General features: G+C 45.2%; 1 protein-coding gene and 1 long non-coding RNA gene across 2 annotated transcripts in view; one reads left to right on the top strand and one right to left on the bottom strand.

Moving 5' to 3' along the window:
* LOC127390896 (uncharacterized) overlaps nt 1-9,034 on the bottom strand; it is a 75,788-nt gene extending 66,754 nt beyond the window's left edge. The window contains exon 1 of the long non-coding RNA XR_007890971.1: nt 8,946-9,034. This is a non-coding gene — a long non-coding RNA (uncharacterized LOC127390896). The remainder of the gene's footprint in view (nt 1-8,945) is intronic.
* A 1,921-nt stretch (nt 9,035-10,955) lies between these two features.
* Nucleotides 10,956-12,279, top strand: BHLHE23 (basic helix-loop-helix family member e23). The gene has a single exon (XM_051633371.1). The coding sequence runs from the start codon at nt 10,991-10,993 to the stop codon at nt 11,663-11,665; it is 675 nt and encodes a 224-aa protein (XP_051489331.1). The 5' UTR covers nt 10,956-10,990; the 3' UTR covers nt 11,666-12,279.
* The last annotated feature ends 4,587 nt before the right edge of the window (nt 12,280-16,866 follow it).

Below are 16,866 nucleotides of genomic sequence, written 5' to 3'. Positions count from 1 at the left end.
AGAGGGGAGAAAGGAGGGAATATATAGCAGGACCTATCTTAGAAATACACAGAAAGTTTTGGTCCTGCAAAGTCGACCGAGGAGAATGCAATAAATTACGGAGTGCATGAAACAAAGATTCCAAACCACTTGACCCCAGTGCAGAAGGATGCTGGTGGGGAAACTGAAGCAAGGAGATGTCCACAGGGCTTATTATTCTGGTCCAGATCCATTTAATTCTTACATGATTCAGTACAACATCATCTTCCCTTGACCAAGCTCCATCTCCAATATAATCATGTTTAAACAGACATACAAAACAGTGGTCTGAGCCTCTCTGGGTCACTTCTTACCTTTGGGTGAAACTCTGCCCTCTTTAAATTAGTTAGAAACTCCTAATGACTTTATTTAGGAGCAAGGATTATATTGTCTTCTGGGGAAATAGAAGCAGTTACCATCACAGCCATTAAAGATGGAGGCTGGAAATCTCTAGTCAATAAGAAGACAAGCCTAGGAAAATAAAAATGCAATTCTCTGTCACCTTGGAAAGATCAACATCATTTGTCATGTGGTGTTTATTCAGCAGAACAACAACTGCATTTGTGCTTTTAAAGGGAAATGAAAGGAGAGAGTAGCAGGAGGGGGGAATGGGGGAGATCTGAGCACAGGAATGTACTGCCACTCCAGCCTATCATTAAACCACATCAGAACTTCATAATCATGGTGTTTAATTAAACAACAGAGGCATGCATTTATGCATTAATAATGAGGCCTGGCACTTTAGCATGTCAGGCTAAATACAGTTTTAAATTAATAATGTAGCACCACAGCATTAGTGAGAAAATGAAATCTTATTAACAACTTAATAAAGTCCCTTATTTGCTAAAGTTCTAGCTCTCAGGGAACGGTGTTATAGCAAAGCATTTGTGTCCCTTAAGGGGGCAGATGGGAGGAGGTGCTGCTTTCTCACACCCTCTGTAATTCCATTATATATAGCCAGAGTAGTCACTAAACATGGCCTGGTGGCTGCCAAGGGATGCCATATGTTCCTTCTAAACCTTGGTGTGATCTGCTGGATATTCTGCACACACTCTTTTTATACACCCAGAAGGGACATTTACTTATTTTTCTCTACAACTCTACCATCTTCTCAGGCAACACTGGAGAAGGTGGATGGGACTTCAGCACCTTCTGCAGTACCAGGACTTTACAGCCTTTGTATGATCCTCTCAGCCCCAGGACTGCAAACACTGCTGTTTAGTAGACAAGGAACCCAAGCACAGAAAGTAGCTGAGAGCATGAGGAACAACAGAAAGCAACTGATTTTCTGTGACTTACAGGGTTACCACCCATCAGCTGATCCCTAATAACTGTCTATATAAGCATCCTTGGACCACTCCCCTATTTAGGGTATTTTGTTTCCAGAGCAAGCTGGGAGTGCACTGATTAGGTACTCCAGCTCTGCTGACAGGCAGACATTTGTTAAGCCACAGAAGCTCTAGCACTTTATATCCAGGGTTTCACAAGCCTTTAGCTTCCTGACTCCCACTGATTTCAAGGACCTGGGCCACCTCAGGCACCCAGTGAATCAGTAAAAGACTAAAGACTGGAACCCATCTCTCAGCCCTACAGCAGAACCTGAGGCTCAGGGCAAGGTTCCCATCGGTCCATGTGTTTGGCACAAATTTATCTACTAAATTCCCTTAAATCCAGAGAAACAATCCTTTCCTTACCTCCTCTACTGGCGGTCAGCACTTCTGCTGTCCGAGTCAGGGGTTGCTCATCTCTCTTGAAAGTCCCACCTGGGCTTGCTTTGCTGAGGAGGCAAAAAACAGGCTACAGGACCATAACGAAATGAGTAACACAGGGGAAGATCCCAAAGCCCATGAGCTGACTTCAAATGGCTGAGCATTGAGGCCATGAAGAACTGACAGCAGCAAAGCCACAACCAGCCACGGCCACTAAATCCATGGGAGACCATAAAAAAGAAGATAAATAGAGACAGGAACAGATGAGGTATGTTCAGCTATGAGTCTGTCAAAAAAGGACCTCTTTGGGAGGGAAAACATTGATCATACATCTTGTGCAACTTGAAAGCCACTGGATTAGAATGGAAATCAGCCAGTAACACTGCTGCAGATGGGAGTGCAGAAAAGCAGAGGGACAAATCCTGCCCTTGGTTTTGCTCGTGGGACTCTAGAGCTAGTTCCTCTTCCTCCTTCTGTTATCTCCACTCCTTAATTTTGCTCTGAATTTGTTGGACAATGTACAGGGACAACATAAACAAATTTTTAAGGTGCTGGGAGAGACTGTGAATGATGGGTGGCAGATGCACATGCAGTTCTGCAACCTTTGGATCAGACCCTAGTAAGCTCCCTTCTCATGGTGACAACTCCCTTAGAAAAAGGAATGGTCTTCCATATTAAATGCCTCCAAACTTCCATTTGCATTTCCATGTGTATCCACAGAGAATACTGCCCTTGCAGAAGTTGGATGTGAGTGTGCCCTTTCATTCATTCATTTACTGTGCCCTTTTTTCATTCATTTACTGCCCAGCTCTCTGAAATGAGGGGGGAGATGGGGCAGAATGATAATTGTAGATCTCATGGGACAGCTCAAAGTGGGGAGCAGGTTTCCTCACAAAGCCTGTCCACATTAGGAGCCCTGATCTGAATGCAGAGGTCTCTTGTCTCTCCTGCTTCAGAGACCCAGGGATGTGGCTTTCACTGAGGAGCCACAGAGTTCATGGGAAGTAGCAGCTTGTGCAATGTCTGTGCAAGTGAAACATTCAGGACATAAAAATCATCTTGGTGTGCCTTGTCCTCCATCTCCTCGTGTTAAATAATATATAGAAACCTAATGGAACTGAGTATGACTGCAGGATGCAGTGGAAGTGAAGCCAGAGTAGACCTGCATTTTCCCCTTACTTCACCATCAGTAAGTGGGTCACTGGTGAATGGGATCGAAGTGAATCTCCACCCTTTTTATTCTGTCTTTATACTGAACCTACTGCAATGGGATGTGGCTCAAACTCACACACCTCTCTTATAAACCTCTAAATGGAAATATTACAAGTCAAAACCCCTTACGTTTCTACACTTTGAGCTCAAAGAAAGCTTGAAGAAACAAACTTCTTCATTCTAGAAAGCCTTCATTTGCTTTTTAATTGTGCCATGGGATGTCTTGGGATCCAGTCTTTTTCTCCCCCCCCCTTTTTTTTTAATTTTCTATTTATTAATATTTAATCTCTGCACGGTGCAGGAGAAAATCATTTCTGCAATAACATCAGAATGGGAGGGTTAGAAATCAATAGCCGAGCTCTCACAAGACACATTCAATCCCTTCTTAATCCATTTTCTGCTGCTCCCCTGTCTTATTAGAACAGCCAAGTTTTCCCACACTCCTTAGATTTGGATATTCACACTGTAGGAAGGAACTGAAAGCACTCACAGAAGAAGGAAACTCCTAAAAGGAAGGAAAGAGACCAGGAAGAGAAGTCTAGACCTTATTCCAAACTCCAATCCCTACTCTAAAAACCTTCTGATCCAAAGCCTGGCCCCACGTCTGTGACCCGTGCCATGTCCTGTATCCACTGTCAGTCCTGACCCACCCTGGAACATCTTTCCATTCCAGCTTTTCTTCGTGGCCACCTGCCATATCCAGGTGTCTCAAGCATTCCCTTCACTTATGCATGGGGCAGTTCTGCAGAGGGGGGAGATTCAAACAGGCAGACTTGGTGGGAGAAGATGACAACAGTCACTCATGACTACCTTTGAGCACAGAAACCAAAGCCCTTGGTTGCCAGTCTGCACCAACCTGACCATGCACTTACATTCCCACTGCACATCCCATGTCTACACAGCCACTCAACTCTGAACAGAGCTTCCTACTGCTTCCATCAACAATTTCTTCTTGGCAAACTAAGTACCTGCATGTTGGTGACACGCAGCCCCCTGTGCAGGAGAAATGGAAGGGCTATCTCCTCCGCTTTAGCCAGGAAAGGGATCCCATCTGGCCTCACACACAGCTCTGGAGAGTTACCAAGATGCACAGTGACTTTACAAGAGAGTGGTGAAGAACTGAGGGATGCAGGCATTGAGCCTCTCTTCTGGCTTTAAAGAAGCTATGTTTAGCTTTTTCTTTTATTTATTTTTTTTCAGTTCAGGAAGGCAACGTTTGTGCTTGGACTCTGAAGGGGCAGCTGGGCTCCTTGTCGCTCTCTCTTCTCTTTAGCAGATTTCATGTTCTGGGGTATACCTCTGCATCAGAAGATTCAATCTCTCCCTGAAGATACATTTTTCCCCTCTCTGTGCAGAGCTGGATGGATATCCAAGCAAAGCCCTTCCTGTAGCAGAACCAGTGCTGACACCTGTTCAACAAGCATGGAGAAAGTGTAGCCAGAGCTACTGGCCCTCTGTGTGTTACTGGATGCCATGAAGAAATCTGTCCTAGAATGTGTCCTTTAGCAAAGGCTGGTAGTCCCAGGGGACTGGAAAGGAAGGATGGGAGACTGGGACTTGGGAGAAGCAAGAGCTGTATATTCAGTTTCAATTACCCAGATGCCAGCTGCAAACTTAAACTTAACTTGACGGGAAAGAGGGGTTGATGCCTCCTTGTTCTTGAACGGGAGAGGAGCTGCTGTGACCCGGTGCCAAGGGCCCTGTCCCTGCTCCCCACGCCGTCTGCTGTGCTCACCCTCCCCAGCTCCACCAGTTCTCCCCAGTAGCTCCGCCGGAGCTCCCTGGCTGCCCCCGGGCCCGACTGCTGCAAGGAGAGGCTTTGCCAGCAGAGGGAACTGCAGACCAGAGCATCTCCCCTTCCACGCTAAACATGCACCTAAACCCGTGGCTCGGGCAGAATCTCTGCATTCCTGAAAACATCTCTTTCAGGTCCCGCTGCCAGTGCTTTTGACTAAATTCCTGCTCTTTGGTTTCTTTGTTGAGGGCTGTGGGTGTAAGGACTGCTGAAGAAATCCGTCCAAACAGGAAACCGGCTGAAAACTTTCTGCTTACTGGATGAAATGGAAAATCAAAAATCCTGCAAATCCTTATATGCATCTTCTTGCTGCCACCTAGTGAAGGGGAGAAAGTACGACTGAGTGACATAAGGAGAGCAAAACCTATCCCAGGGGTTTGCACTTGTTAAACAAACTCTTTCTTTGAATAAACTGTTTCAAAATAACACACAAAATTGCACGAAGATCTGCTCCTTCCCTGCTGGAAGTCTCCTGCAGGTCCTTGAAGGGCCAGGTACTGATGGAGGCCTCACTTCTTCATCACTTGTGTCTGAAGAGCAACACAATATTGACCATTTTGTTGTACCATTTTGTGTTGAAACACGGCAGGTTGCTCTTAAAAGCTGTAGGAATTGGGGTGGTCTTTGCAGGATCAGAGAGCAAAGGAAGCTTTCGCTGTCTCTTCATAATGAATATAGCAGGAAGGATCAGAAGCACAGACTTTTTATACACCCACCTAACTCCTCAGGCAGGTCTTGTAGTCAAACTCACCATTAGAGCCTGAGTGAGCCTCAGATACAGCTGAGAACAGAAGTCTTATGCCCAAAGTCCTGTGCTTTAGCCATAAGATCTTCCTTCCCTGAAATACAAACAGTATGCTCCTGCATCACCCAGGGGTTTTTTTGAGAGGAAAAGCTCAGCTGTGTGATAGACAAGTGATAGAAAAGGAGTCAGTAGAAACACTAACACTTCAGCAGCTCCAGTTCCTCTTACACTCTTGTCGTGCTTCCAGGTATCTCCATGACCTCCACGTAGTCCAGACCTACATAAGACTGGCCAGATGCCTGCCAGACTGAGCTCTGCCTGCTTTCCCTGCCTTGATTTTCTGTCCTCTGCCTACCCACCATTTCCAAACAGTCAGAACCAGCACAGCCTCGCTGTAGCTTCTGCTTTCTCTACCTGGTTGTTCTTGCTTATTTTCTACTGGGAAGGGGAATGCAAGGGAAGAAGTACTCAACCCAGGGGAAGAAGTATTCACCCAGTATTCCAGCAGCTCCAGCTGAGGTTTCAGTACCATAACTCCACCTGTCCTACCATCACTTTTATGCAGCAGAAGACGGGGCTCAGCCTGCAGAAGAGAAAGTTTCCAGGAGACCTTTTAGCAGCCTTGGAGTACCTGAAGGGGCCACAGGAAAACTGGAAAAAAATGAATCTGTGATCCATTCACCCCTTCTGAGGATGTAACACCTCTTCACTTTCCACTCTCATTGTGTTTGTTTGAACAAGAAGTCCAAAGCCTGCTGGCCTTGCTGCACGGGCAGCTGCGCCAGGACCGGGGCTGCGCTTACAGGGCGAGTGCCCGAAATCCCGGGGGAGGGGCTACACCCCCAGACCCACCCCGCCTCTTACTGTGCCTGTCGGCCTTTTGGGGTTATTTCTGATGTTTTACCGCTCCGCCCGGGTGCCGAGGAGGGAGGCGGGTGCCGGCTGAGCCCGGGGCTCTGCAGGAGCCTGTCACTAGGTGTCAGCAAGGGACCGTCCCACCGGCCCCGCTCCCGGCCAGCCCCGCAGCGGGCAGGGCACCGGCCCCGGGGGAGGCTGCCCCGTCCTCCTTCCTAACTAAAACCCTAAGATCCGAGCATACGGGTCTACTCTTAAACCCCCTTCCTTCTGATTTTTTTCAATACGTTTTGTTTCGCTTTACCCTTTATCTGGCTGATGGAGAAGGCATTTCTCATGGTTGCCCCCCCTCCTCTTTCCTGATGGGAAAAAATCCGTTTGGGAATTGCACCTGTTATCCAGCAAAACAACTGAAGTTTTTTAATCACCGTGGCAGTCTTTGCAACTAGTTTTCTTACACATTTCTATACTAAGTCCACCTCAAACCCTGAGATCTTTCATCTACATGTGACATGTAACATGTGGCTCTGCCTTGTGCTCCAGAGCCATGTCCTATCTCACTCCAGACCTCTGGGCATTCAGACAGTAAACACTGACATTATAAGATGCACTGTTTGATTCAGGTGCACGGCTTTAAAACTAAAACTGAAATAGTAAAAGCAAGAAAATGTGATTATTTTTATCCTTTTCTCCCTCTCTTCACTTCAAAATGAAATAATCTGTATTCAAGATCTTCCTGTTATAACAGGTGGTATAAACTCCAAATTCACCTTCCTCCCCCCCCCCCCCAGAAGGACGAGAGCAGTCTCCCAAATGCAGCTGTGAGCTGTAGCCCTGAAGCAGCCCCAGCAGCACAGGACAGTGCAGGCCTGGCAGGCTGTGCTGCTCGTGGTTTGGTCCCTGTGCACAGTTAAGCAGCAGGTATTTCTCTCTGTAGCAATCCAGCCTCACCAGGGTGACCAGAACCTCTTGGTTTTGTGGAGGCAGAGGTGGGGAATGCAGGTATCAGATCACTGCCTGTTATTTATAAAAACTTCTGGACTTGAAAAAATTCTTAATAAAGGTAAAGGTCCTGCCTCGAGGAACTTACAGTTACAGTAACTATTATAATTGCAGTGACAATTGTTATTAATTGTTAAACATTCATACCGAATTTTGAACATGCAAAAGAGCAGAATAAAAAAAATTCCACTTTAAAGCTGGCAAATACTCTGCAGCATCTGATGAATTTATTTCCTGTTGCATAAGTCCATCTTTCCCTAAAACACTTGGAAGGGATTGTATTTTCTGCCATGTTCTCCCATGAGAGTCGCTCTCTTCTGCTGTTTGTTTGTTTTCTTCCTTTTTGTTTTTCTAGTCTGAGAGGTCAAAACCCAAATCAGGCATCCCTGTTTCTCAGTGTTCAGTGAGAAGTCAGGTTGAATATTTCCAAATATGCAGATTCACAGCTGAATTTTGAGGGAGAAGTCCAAAACAGATTTTTCCATGTGCATTTTTTGGTAACACATTAAATCTGAATTGATTTCAGATTCATACAGGCTCCAAATGACTTATCTCAGCTGTGTGTTTTGGAATTACACATAAAGCAGCAAATCCTTCTTCTCTGCTCTCCTGAAGTTGATATACCTCTCAAGCTGCCTTCAGTGTTGAAATAACCCTTGAAGACCTCATCTATTTATTAAAGCACTAAAGAGCTTGTGTGAAAAGTGTTTGCTTCTCATTCTCAGCCCACTGCTTCTCCTGGCATCAGCCTTGATAGATTCACACAACATACTTTGAAAATCAGCACTAATTGTAACCTATTGTTATAACCAGAATTCCTCAAACATTATAGCACTGCTAGTCCTTCTCATTGAAAGATCTCAACACATCACAAAAAGGGTAAATCATTTCCAGCAAGGGACAATCCTGCTTTTAACAATCGTCAGTTCTCTTTCATGGGAAAGATTTATGCCAGTGATCAGTCTCTAGCACTTTACTCCATTTGTCTATTATCACCTAGAGTTTGGGACTGATCCCAGAGATGAGCAGAAGTTACACTGTGCTCACCTGTATTTCAAAATCACAGAATCATCACAGAATCATCACAGAATCATCACAGAATCATCACAGAATCATCGGGGTTGGAAGTGACCTCAGAAGATCATCCAGTCCAACCCCCCTGCCAGAGCAGAATCACCTAGAGCACATCACACCAGGTGGGTTTGGTTATGTCTCCAGCAAAGGAGACTCCACAACCTCTCTTGGCAGCCTGTCCCAAAGCTCTGTCACTCTCACAGTAAAGAAGCTTTTTCTAATGTTTACGAGGAACCTTCTGTGTTCCAGTTTGCACCATGAATATTGACAGTTATCTGTCCCAAGAGTAGCTAAGTGGTGTAATTCTCATAAAACAATTAAATGACTAAAACCAGTAATTAGTCTTCATGGTCTGGTCAGAGTGATAAGGGCAGCAAAACAAGACATGACAATATTGCAACATGCTCAGACACTAGAGGGAAGATAAAAGAAGATCCCTGAAAAGTATGATGGTCAAAATTTGTGCCAGAAAAGTGCAGCTAGTTTTACATGCTCCACTACTCCAAAACACAGAAATATAACCTTCCAGACTTACATTTGCAGAGCAGGGGAACAGCCTCATTCCAGGCAGCAGCTCTTCAACCATGGGTGAGGGTGCACGTGTCACTGCAGATCTCAGTGCTCTTGGCTCTGATGTGGAGAAGGAAGAGAGACAAGCTCGTCACTTCACGTTAGTGCACAGCATAAAGGGAGGTGATGGGAAGAGGACAAGCTAACTACGCTTTGTGAAGGGCCTGATAAAAACAAAACACATTCTGGGAAAAGCCTTGTGTCACCTTAACACCCAGGCTATTCACTGTTGTGAATAACCTACCAGGTACATCTACATCAACTGGTTGCATCTGCCTCTAGGCAATATCCACCTGCTCACATCTGACACCACACAGGATTCATCCCATGCTTTCTAAGCAGACACTTGAGGGGCCTGGACTAGGCACATGTCATGCTTGCAGAAAGCCTGCTATGCCCTTACACTGTCTTTATACCAAACTTCAGTATGGTGAAGCAGCCTCAGAAGCCTAGAAAAAAGAAGTTGTGATGTCTTGCTATTGTAATTGAAGATCAGGCCCTCTTCAATGCAGGAAGTGGTGAAACACTGGACCAGGTTGTCCAGAGAGGTGGTAGATGCCCCATCCCTAGAAACATTCAAAGCCAGGTTGGACTGAGCTCTGAGCAACCTGATCTAGTTGTAGACATCCCTGCTCACTGTAGAGGGGTTGGACTAGGTGAATTTTAAGGTTCCTTCCAACCCAAATTATTCTATAATTCTATTATTATCCTTTGCAATGCAGCTCTCATCTCTGCCAATGGCTGCCTTGGATTCTCCTTGAGATTCCTCTCTAGGCCAGACATTCCACCAGTCACAGCAAGGATTCCCCCACAGTGTTGATTTCTCACACACTGCAGACCATCACAATGCTAAGCTTTACTAGCTTAGCACTCAGTTACTGGAACCCACAACCAGGAAGGACAGAGAGTCCCTTTAGAGCTGGCCTGAGTTACCAAGGATCAAATATATTTTTCTGGCACATGGAAAGAAGGAGCAAAATGAGTTTCTGAAGAAAATGGAAACTGACAGGGCCTTTGCCCTGGAAATCTCTCTGTACAACAGGTGTCACCTCTGTCATCCTCACCCAAATCAAACCAACCTGGCCACCAAGCCATGCCCACAGCTCTCAAGACCTTACACACCTTTGCCTCCCATCACAGCATGTACCATCCAGTGGTTTGTGGTCCCATGTACGAGGGGTGAATGTTTTCACTTCTCTGGTTCTCCCCTGGGAACAACACTAGAAAACTCTCCAGAAGATACTTAAGCTCCTTGATAGATTCTTTATTTGCTTTGGGGCAAACAAGGGCTGGGGTGGGAGGCAGTCTGAGACACCAGCTCAACCATTGCCTTTCCTCGTTAATTTCAGGAAGGGAAACTTACGAATTCACAAGCCTGGAGCTCAGCACAGTGACCTTCTCCGAGCTGAGCCTGCTCTCACGTTTCCTAATTCAGCCTCTGAAAGCCAGAACCTGGACAGCGAAGCCCTGATGCTTTCCCTGCCCCTCCAGCATCCAGCTGCACCTTTCACTCTTTCACTTCAGCATCTTCGCTGCCGCCCTGTCCGTGTTGGCAGCGTCTCCTCCGCTGCCCACAAGCCCTGACGGTGCCACCGTGACCCATTCCCACCCCCACTCACTTTTCACAGCGGTTTTGCTCTGTCCCTCCTCAGGCAGAGCCTCCGTGAGTCCCCAGGGCTCCCCGCGGGCTGTTGGCCGGGGTCCCGCTGCCGGGCACCTGCTGCCCCCGGAGCGAGGGAGAGCGGCGGGAGAGCGGCGGGGACGGCCGGCCGGGCAGGGATGCGGGGCAGAGAATGACCGGTCAAGAGCAGCCCTAGCGCAGCCGCGGTGCCTTTGATTGGGCGGAGGGGCGGTCCCAGCGGACCCTTCTCCGCCATATAAAGCGGCGGCGGGGCCGGTCCCGCCTCACTGCCCGCCCCCGGCGTGGAGCGGCGGGGCCGCCTCCTCCTCCTCCGGAGCGCCCAGGCAGCGGAGCGCGGCTCCTTGTGCCCTGTCCCCCCCACCGAGGCGATGGCCGAGCTCAAGTCACTGGGCGGCGATGCGTACCTGGCGCTGGCCCCGGGCTACGGCCAGTCGGCTTTTGCCTACGGAGCCGTGCGAGGTGGCTCCGAGGGCCCGCGGGGGACCTACCCGGGGGGCGGCGGGACGGACTTTCACCCCGGAGTGCTGGGCAAGTCGGCGGAGAGCAGCGGCGAGCAGAGCGGAGACGAGGAGGACGGCTTCGAGGCCGGGGGGAAGGGCGGCGAGGCTTTCGAGCGGGAGGGCAAGCTGAAAGCGGGAGCCCTGGCCAAGAAGCCCAAGGAGCAGCGCTCGCTGCGCCTCAGCATCAACGCCCGGGAGCGGCGGAGGATGCACGACCTGAACGACGCCCTGGACGGGTTGCGCTCCGTCATCCCTTACGCCCACAGCCCCTCGGTGCGGAAACTCTCCAAAATCGCCACCCTGCTCCTGGCCAAGAACTACATCCTCATGCAGGCGCAGGCCCTGGAGGAGATGCGGCGGCTGGTGGCCTACCTGAACCAGGGCCAGACGCTGAGCACCCCGCTGCCCGCCACCCTCAACCCCTTCGGACAGTCGGCCGTCTACCCCTTCGGCGGAGCCGCCTTGCCCGGCTGCCCCGAGAAATGCACTGCCTTCACCGGAGCCGCCTCTGCCCTCTGCAAACACTGTAACGACAAGCCTTGACTTCTGGCTTCTTCGGGCTTTTTTTTGTTTTCGTTTCCTTCTCTTTTTTTTTCTTTTCTGTGCACTTTTCTTTCCGCTACCACCAGCCCTGGCTTCCTACCGTCAGTTAAGTCTGGGTTTTCTTTTTGTTTGCTTCTCTTAAATGCCCCCCTTCCCCCATTTGGAAATTTTTGGCAGTTTTGGACCCCGAAACTATCCACTTTCAACTGTGTAGAGTTACCTCCCACAAGCAGCTTCATCCGTAGAGTAATTTCCTTCCCAGCCTGCTAGTGAACTTTGAGCACGATGTTGCTTTTCTGCTCGTTCTCATCTACAAAGTTTTTGAGCAGTTGTTAAACTCAGCTAGAGGAAAAGAGGGAGGGAGAGAGATCTGGGAATGGAAACCTCAGTGAGTTTTCCTTGGCACGATCAACCTGTGTTTAAACCGCTTAAAAGAGGGTGTGTGGGTGTCAAAATCAAGCCGCAAAGCTATACAATGATTCAGAACTCCGGGGGTGTTCCAGGTAGTCAGCTGGGGTTGGACTTCACCCATAAATCCAAATGAAGCGTCGCTTGGTCGGCTCATGGGAGGAGAAAAGTTTGGTGCTCTTGATAAAACAACAGATGCTTCAAAATAAGACAAAATAAGAATTGCTCTTAAAAAAAAAAAAAAAAAAAAAAAAGAAAAGAATTAACCCTTTCTTTAACTGAGAGGAACCTGTGATTGTATGCTAATGCTTGCTTTTTGCCTATTTCTCAGCTTGGTAAAGTTTTCCAGATGATTTTTCCAAAGCCGTTGCTCATCATGACAAAAAAAAAAAAAAGGCAAAAGGTCACTAACATATTTATATGTATTTATATAAGAAATAAAAGACATTAATAACTACTTTCTCTGTTCTACATGTCTCTCAAACCAGCTGGCAGTCAAAGCAAAACCCCTGCTGAGGTAAGGTAAAGCAGAGGTGGACACAAAGAAGAGCAGCTTTGTGAAGTTAAGGAGAATGATGGGAATACTTGGAAGAAAGCTTGTGGACATTCAGCTCCTTATCAGCAGGAATTTGGGTTTTCCTCCAGTTTCTCATGAATCGTGAGCACACACACAAAAATGTGTTTATGCCTGACGCTTAGAGTTAAGCAGGTAGAGATGTAGCCTGTGTGCCTTGGCACTTTCTGGGGATTGCTGAGCCCTAAAAGGGGTGCTTAAAAGAGGTTATTGCAGCATCAACCTTTGCTCCGGGGACACCCATGTAAAATATGGCAGGGCAGGAAATCACTTAAATACTCTGCTTAATTCTTTGGCTTGGTTTGCTGTTCTCTCTACAGCTTGACCCTGGACAAACGTGGGGTTTGGACCCCCTAATATCCTGACTAAATTCATAATCTCTTGCCAAGTATTGACTGTGTTAGTACAAGTTACCAAGTGAGTCCCTTGCTGGCTAAAGTTTGGATGTTGCTTGTGTTGGTTTACTTTGTTTTTTCTGGTTTATGAAGTTTAATGCTTTGGTGCCTTGTATGCTTCACTAGTCTAATAATAATAATAATAATGATTGAGGGGAGTTCAGTGCTTTCTGTTCAGAATGAATACCCACCCCATGTCAGAGCAGCCACATAAACTGGTACAGTCGCAGCCTGAGGGGCTGTAGCTGTCCATGGCCATTTGTGTTAGGAGTGGGGTGTAACTATTTAGGGTTATTAAAGCAATTTCCATGCCTGTCGCTAGTGCTATGCTAATTTGAAAAGGTTTCCCATCCCTCTAAAGCTGCTTGTCTCTGGCACTTCATTTTAATTAATACATTTCCAAAAGACTTTTTTGTGTTCTGAAAACGAAGTGCGTAGTTAAGCCTCATTCATAAAGACATATACTTAAAACTGGTTCCTGCTCATCTCCATTTTTATATATCTTAATTTTTATTTATTTATCTATTTATTTACAGAGCAGTTTATCTGTTGTACCTCTTCCCTTAAAAGGAAGACTTGGAAAATATTCTTAAAAGGCATCTGATTAAGTGAAAGCTAACCAAAACCACTAGTGAAGCAAAAATGACTGGAAACTGCAAATCAGCAAAGGTCATTTAAAATTTTGCAGACTTGAGTTGTTGCTAGAGAATATTTTGGAGATGAAATAAATCGGTTTAACAGAGGCTCATGATTTTTAGGTAAATGTTTATTCTGGTTAAAATTATTGGGAATAGCAGTTGGGAATATTTAAATGGAGATTAGTTTAACTGTTCATTTTTCACCAAAGCTAAAATAGTTGGAGAAAAAATGTTAAATATATTTGAGTTTGGTTAGAGACTCACACTATAATAATGGGGTTTGTAATTTTTTTCTTTCTCAATTATGTTTTTAAAAGTGGCTCATTGATTTCAGAATTTAAAGTCTTCACAGTCTTGGAGATAAGCTATTTTTGAAACAGTGGGTTTCAGTATGGTGATGGTTTATTTATTTTCCTGCAATTTATGTAAGTAAAAATGTTGCTCATATTAATGTATCTACCTAGAATCCTAGAAATCCTCCTTCTGAGAGTCCTTGAAATATCCAGAAGGCTCTTTGAGAGCCCAGTGAGTTAAATGATCTCAGGAGGCTAAGCATGGAATTTCAAATACAGAAGATAAAACCTACATTAAAGATAATTTTGATAAAAAAAAAATAGCAAGCTTGAGTATGCAAGAACTTCTAAAAGGCTAGAAATTAAAAACAGAAATGTAGAAGTTATCAAAGCAATACTAGAGAGGATTGTAAGTCATTATTAAAGTTGTCCTTAAAGTACGGGGATTTTGAACTCAAGAGTAAAAAGTAGTGAAATCATAGCATTTGCTGCAACAGACAAATTAATACTCAACTAAAATAAAGTTGACTAACTTCTCAGTTGATCTGAAAGTGAGTTGGTTCTTTCCCCCACGGGTGTGCAGGCTTTTAACTCTCCTCATTCCAGAGGTGAAATCCCTGCCGAGCCCCCGCGCTTCCCGTGCACAGGAAGGCATCAGTTTGTGTCATTTCTGCCTCGTGCTGAGCTGCTGCTGAAACCACTGCCAAGTGAATGCCTAGTGCTGCTGGATAGATGGTTTTGTTGGGAGGGTTTATACTAGCATCTGATTATTACATTTGTGTGCTAACCTTGCAAATGGGCAGGGATGAGACCCTGTATCTCGACGTTCATTTTCCCCTTCTCTGGTGTATGAAAAACCCCATCTTATTTTGTATATCATGTAAGGTTTTAAGTGTCTGCTTCCAGCTGGTGTTTCAGAGCGTATAAAAGAGGACTGAAAAATGCTAAAGATCATTTTTTTTTTCTGCTCAATCTTGATATGATGCCTGCTTTTTTTCCAACAAGGATTTACTGTGTGTGTTCAGATGGAACTGAAATACAGCTCGTGTGTTCTAATGTTCTCATTATCCTGGTATAGTCATCCTTTGAAGAAAACAATGCCAACTTTTAAAGATATTATATTGTTTTCTAACCTCACTTAGTTTTTCTTTAAACTTCAAGAATGATCAGGATGAGGCATCGTTAGGAAGAGATGCCAAGAGATGCTGCTCCACTGTTTGTTGCTTTTGTAAGCTGTGTAATTCTTATTATTAACCACAACAGGCATTTTACTAACCAGTACAACCGTACTAAAAAAGGAGATGGAACCTCCTGTCAGTTTTCACTGTATCAGTCAATTATCAACATTAACACTCTGGAGCTTGCAAGGTAAAATCTTGTTTAACAAAGTACAGGGAAGCAACAGGTTTGAAGATGGAGGGCCCGGGAGGCAGCTATTGGCTTCAGCTACCAGCAAAAGTTTAAGTCACTTGGACTTCCTACAAAGCAGCCATGAGAAACATGCAATTTTCCCTGTTCTTTAATCCATATGGCTGCTTTTCTGACACACTGGCACAGTGTCTGAAAACTGCTGCTTTGCTGACCTTCTTTCTGAGACTTTAGAACGGGACTGGTCGTTGCTCTCAGATCGTTTCTCGCGATTGTTCTTTGCATACACATTTCTGCCATTTCCATTCTAAAATACTAGTTGACATTTTACAAGGACGAAATTAACATAGGGCCCGATTCTGCTGTTGGTTTACTAGTTGGTGACATTCCTGGTGACATTAGTGACAGCAAAACAAAACCTGATGCTCCAGAGCACCGCAAGTGGTTTCCAAAACCAACACAGTGCTGTCTTCCTTAGGAAGGTCCAGAGGACCAGAAAAATCTGCACAAACTTCATCCCTTTACTGTATTAACCTTGTAGCACAGCTGTGAAACATAGGGCACGATGGATAAAACCTTGCTTAAAGCTTTCCCAGATTTTCAGACCAAACTGCTTGATGTCAGCTCAGCAGCAAGAGAGTTGCCGTGTGGGTCCTGCAGGGTTGAGTTCTCACCCACAGCAAGTGTCCAGTTGAATTTTCCCCAACTCTGGTTATTTAGCTTACAATTTAGGAGAACAAAACCAAGCATCCCACATTGCACTTTTCCCTCCTCCTATAGGATATGTTCAAACAAGTGTATTTCCAAAATACACCCCTGAAAATAAGAGCTCAGACTCTGCGGCGCTACTGACATTTATTTTTACCTGTGCTTGTTGCCTGCTCTGTGAATTATCAGCAGAGAAATCATTGCTCTGCTCTCAAAGAAGTGAAAATACTTTGAAAGAATACTAGAATACACCAAGCGGTATTTTTAATTTTCAAAGCTGCTTTTACTCCGTTATCTGTCAATGCATAGAATTTTGATTAGTGTTGCACAACAGAAAAGTTGGGGGTTTTTGTTTTCACTAATCCTGATTAAGGCTAGGAAAGACTCTTGATTACAGTAATTTTAATAATGTAAATTTGGTTTTGATATGTCTTTATGCTTTAATCCCCTTTGGCATTCTGTTTGAAGGGAGATGAAAAATTTGGGGATTTATAACATTTAAATCAGTCAATCCATGAATGTTTCTCAGGCAGTTGTTCTCCTGCCTGAAATAAATATCCAATGGGAAAATAACAAAATAGTTGGCTATCAAATTAGAAATATGTTAGCATCTATTTTGGAGAAAAAATACTTTCATATCAAGTCTTTTCTCTTTACCATAAAGCATGTGGATGTTAAGAGAAAATGGAAAAAATGTCAAAACAAAGAATATATTTGAGAGTTCTTTGCCATTCATTTAGATGTTTCGATGTAAGATTTTTCACTATAGACTTTATTGAATCTCTTCCTAATCACAATTCACATTAATTCATCTACC

Source organism: Apus apus, chromosome 15 (assembly GCF_020740795.1).
Source record: "Apus apus isolate bApuApu2 chromosome 15, bApuApu2.pri.cur, whole genome shotgun sequence".
Classification (NCBI taxonomy): domain Eukaryota; kingdom Metazoa; phylum Chordata; class Aves; order Apodiformes; family Apodidae; genus Apus; species Apus apus.
Note: the sequence above shows the minus strand (reverse complement) of the source record. Positions and strands in the feature narration are given on the sequence as shown.

Excerpts from the sequence above, each read along its gene's own strand:
- BHLHE23 (XM_051633371.1), top strand. The coding sequence starts at position 10,991 with ATGGCCGAGCTCAAGTCACTGGGCGGCGATGCGTACCTGGCGCTGGCC.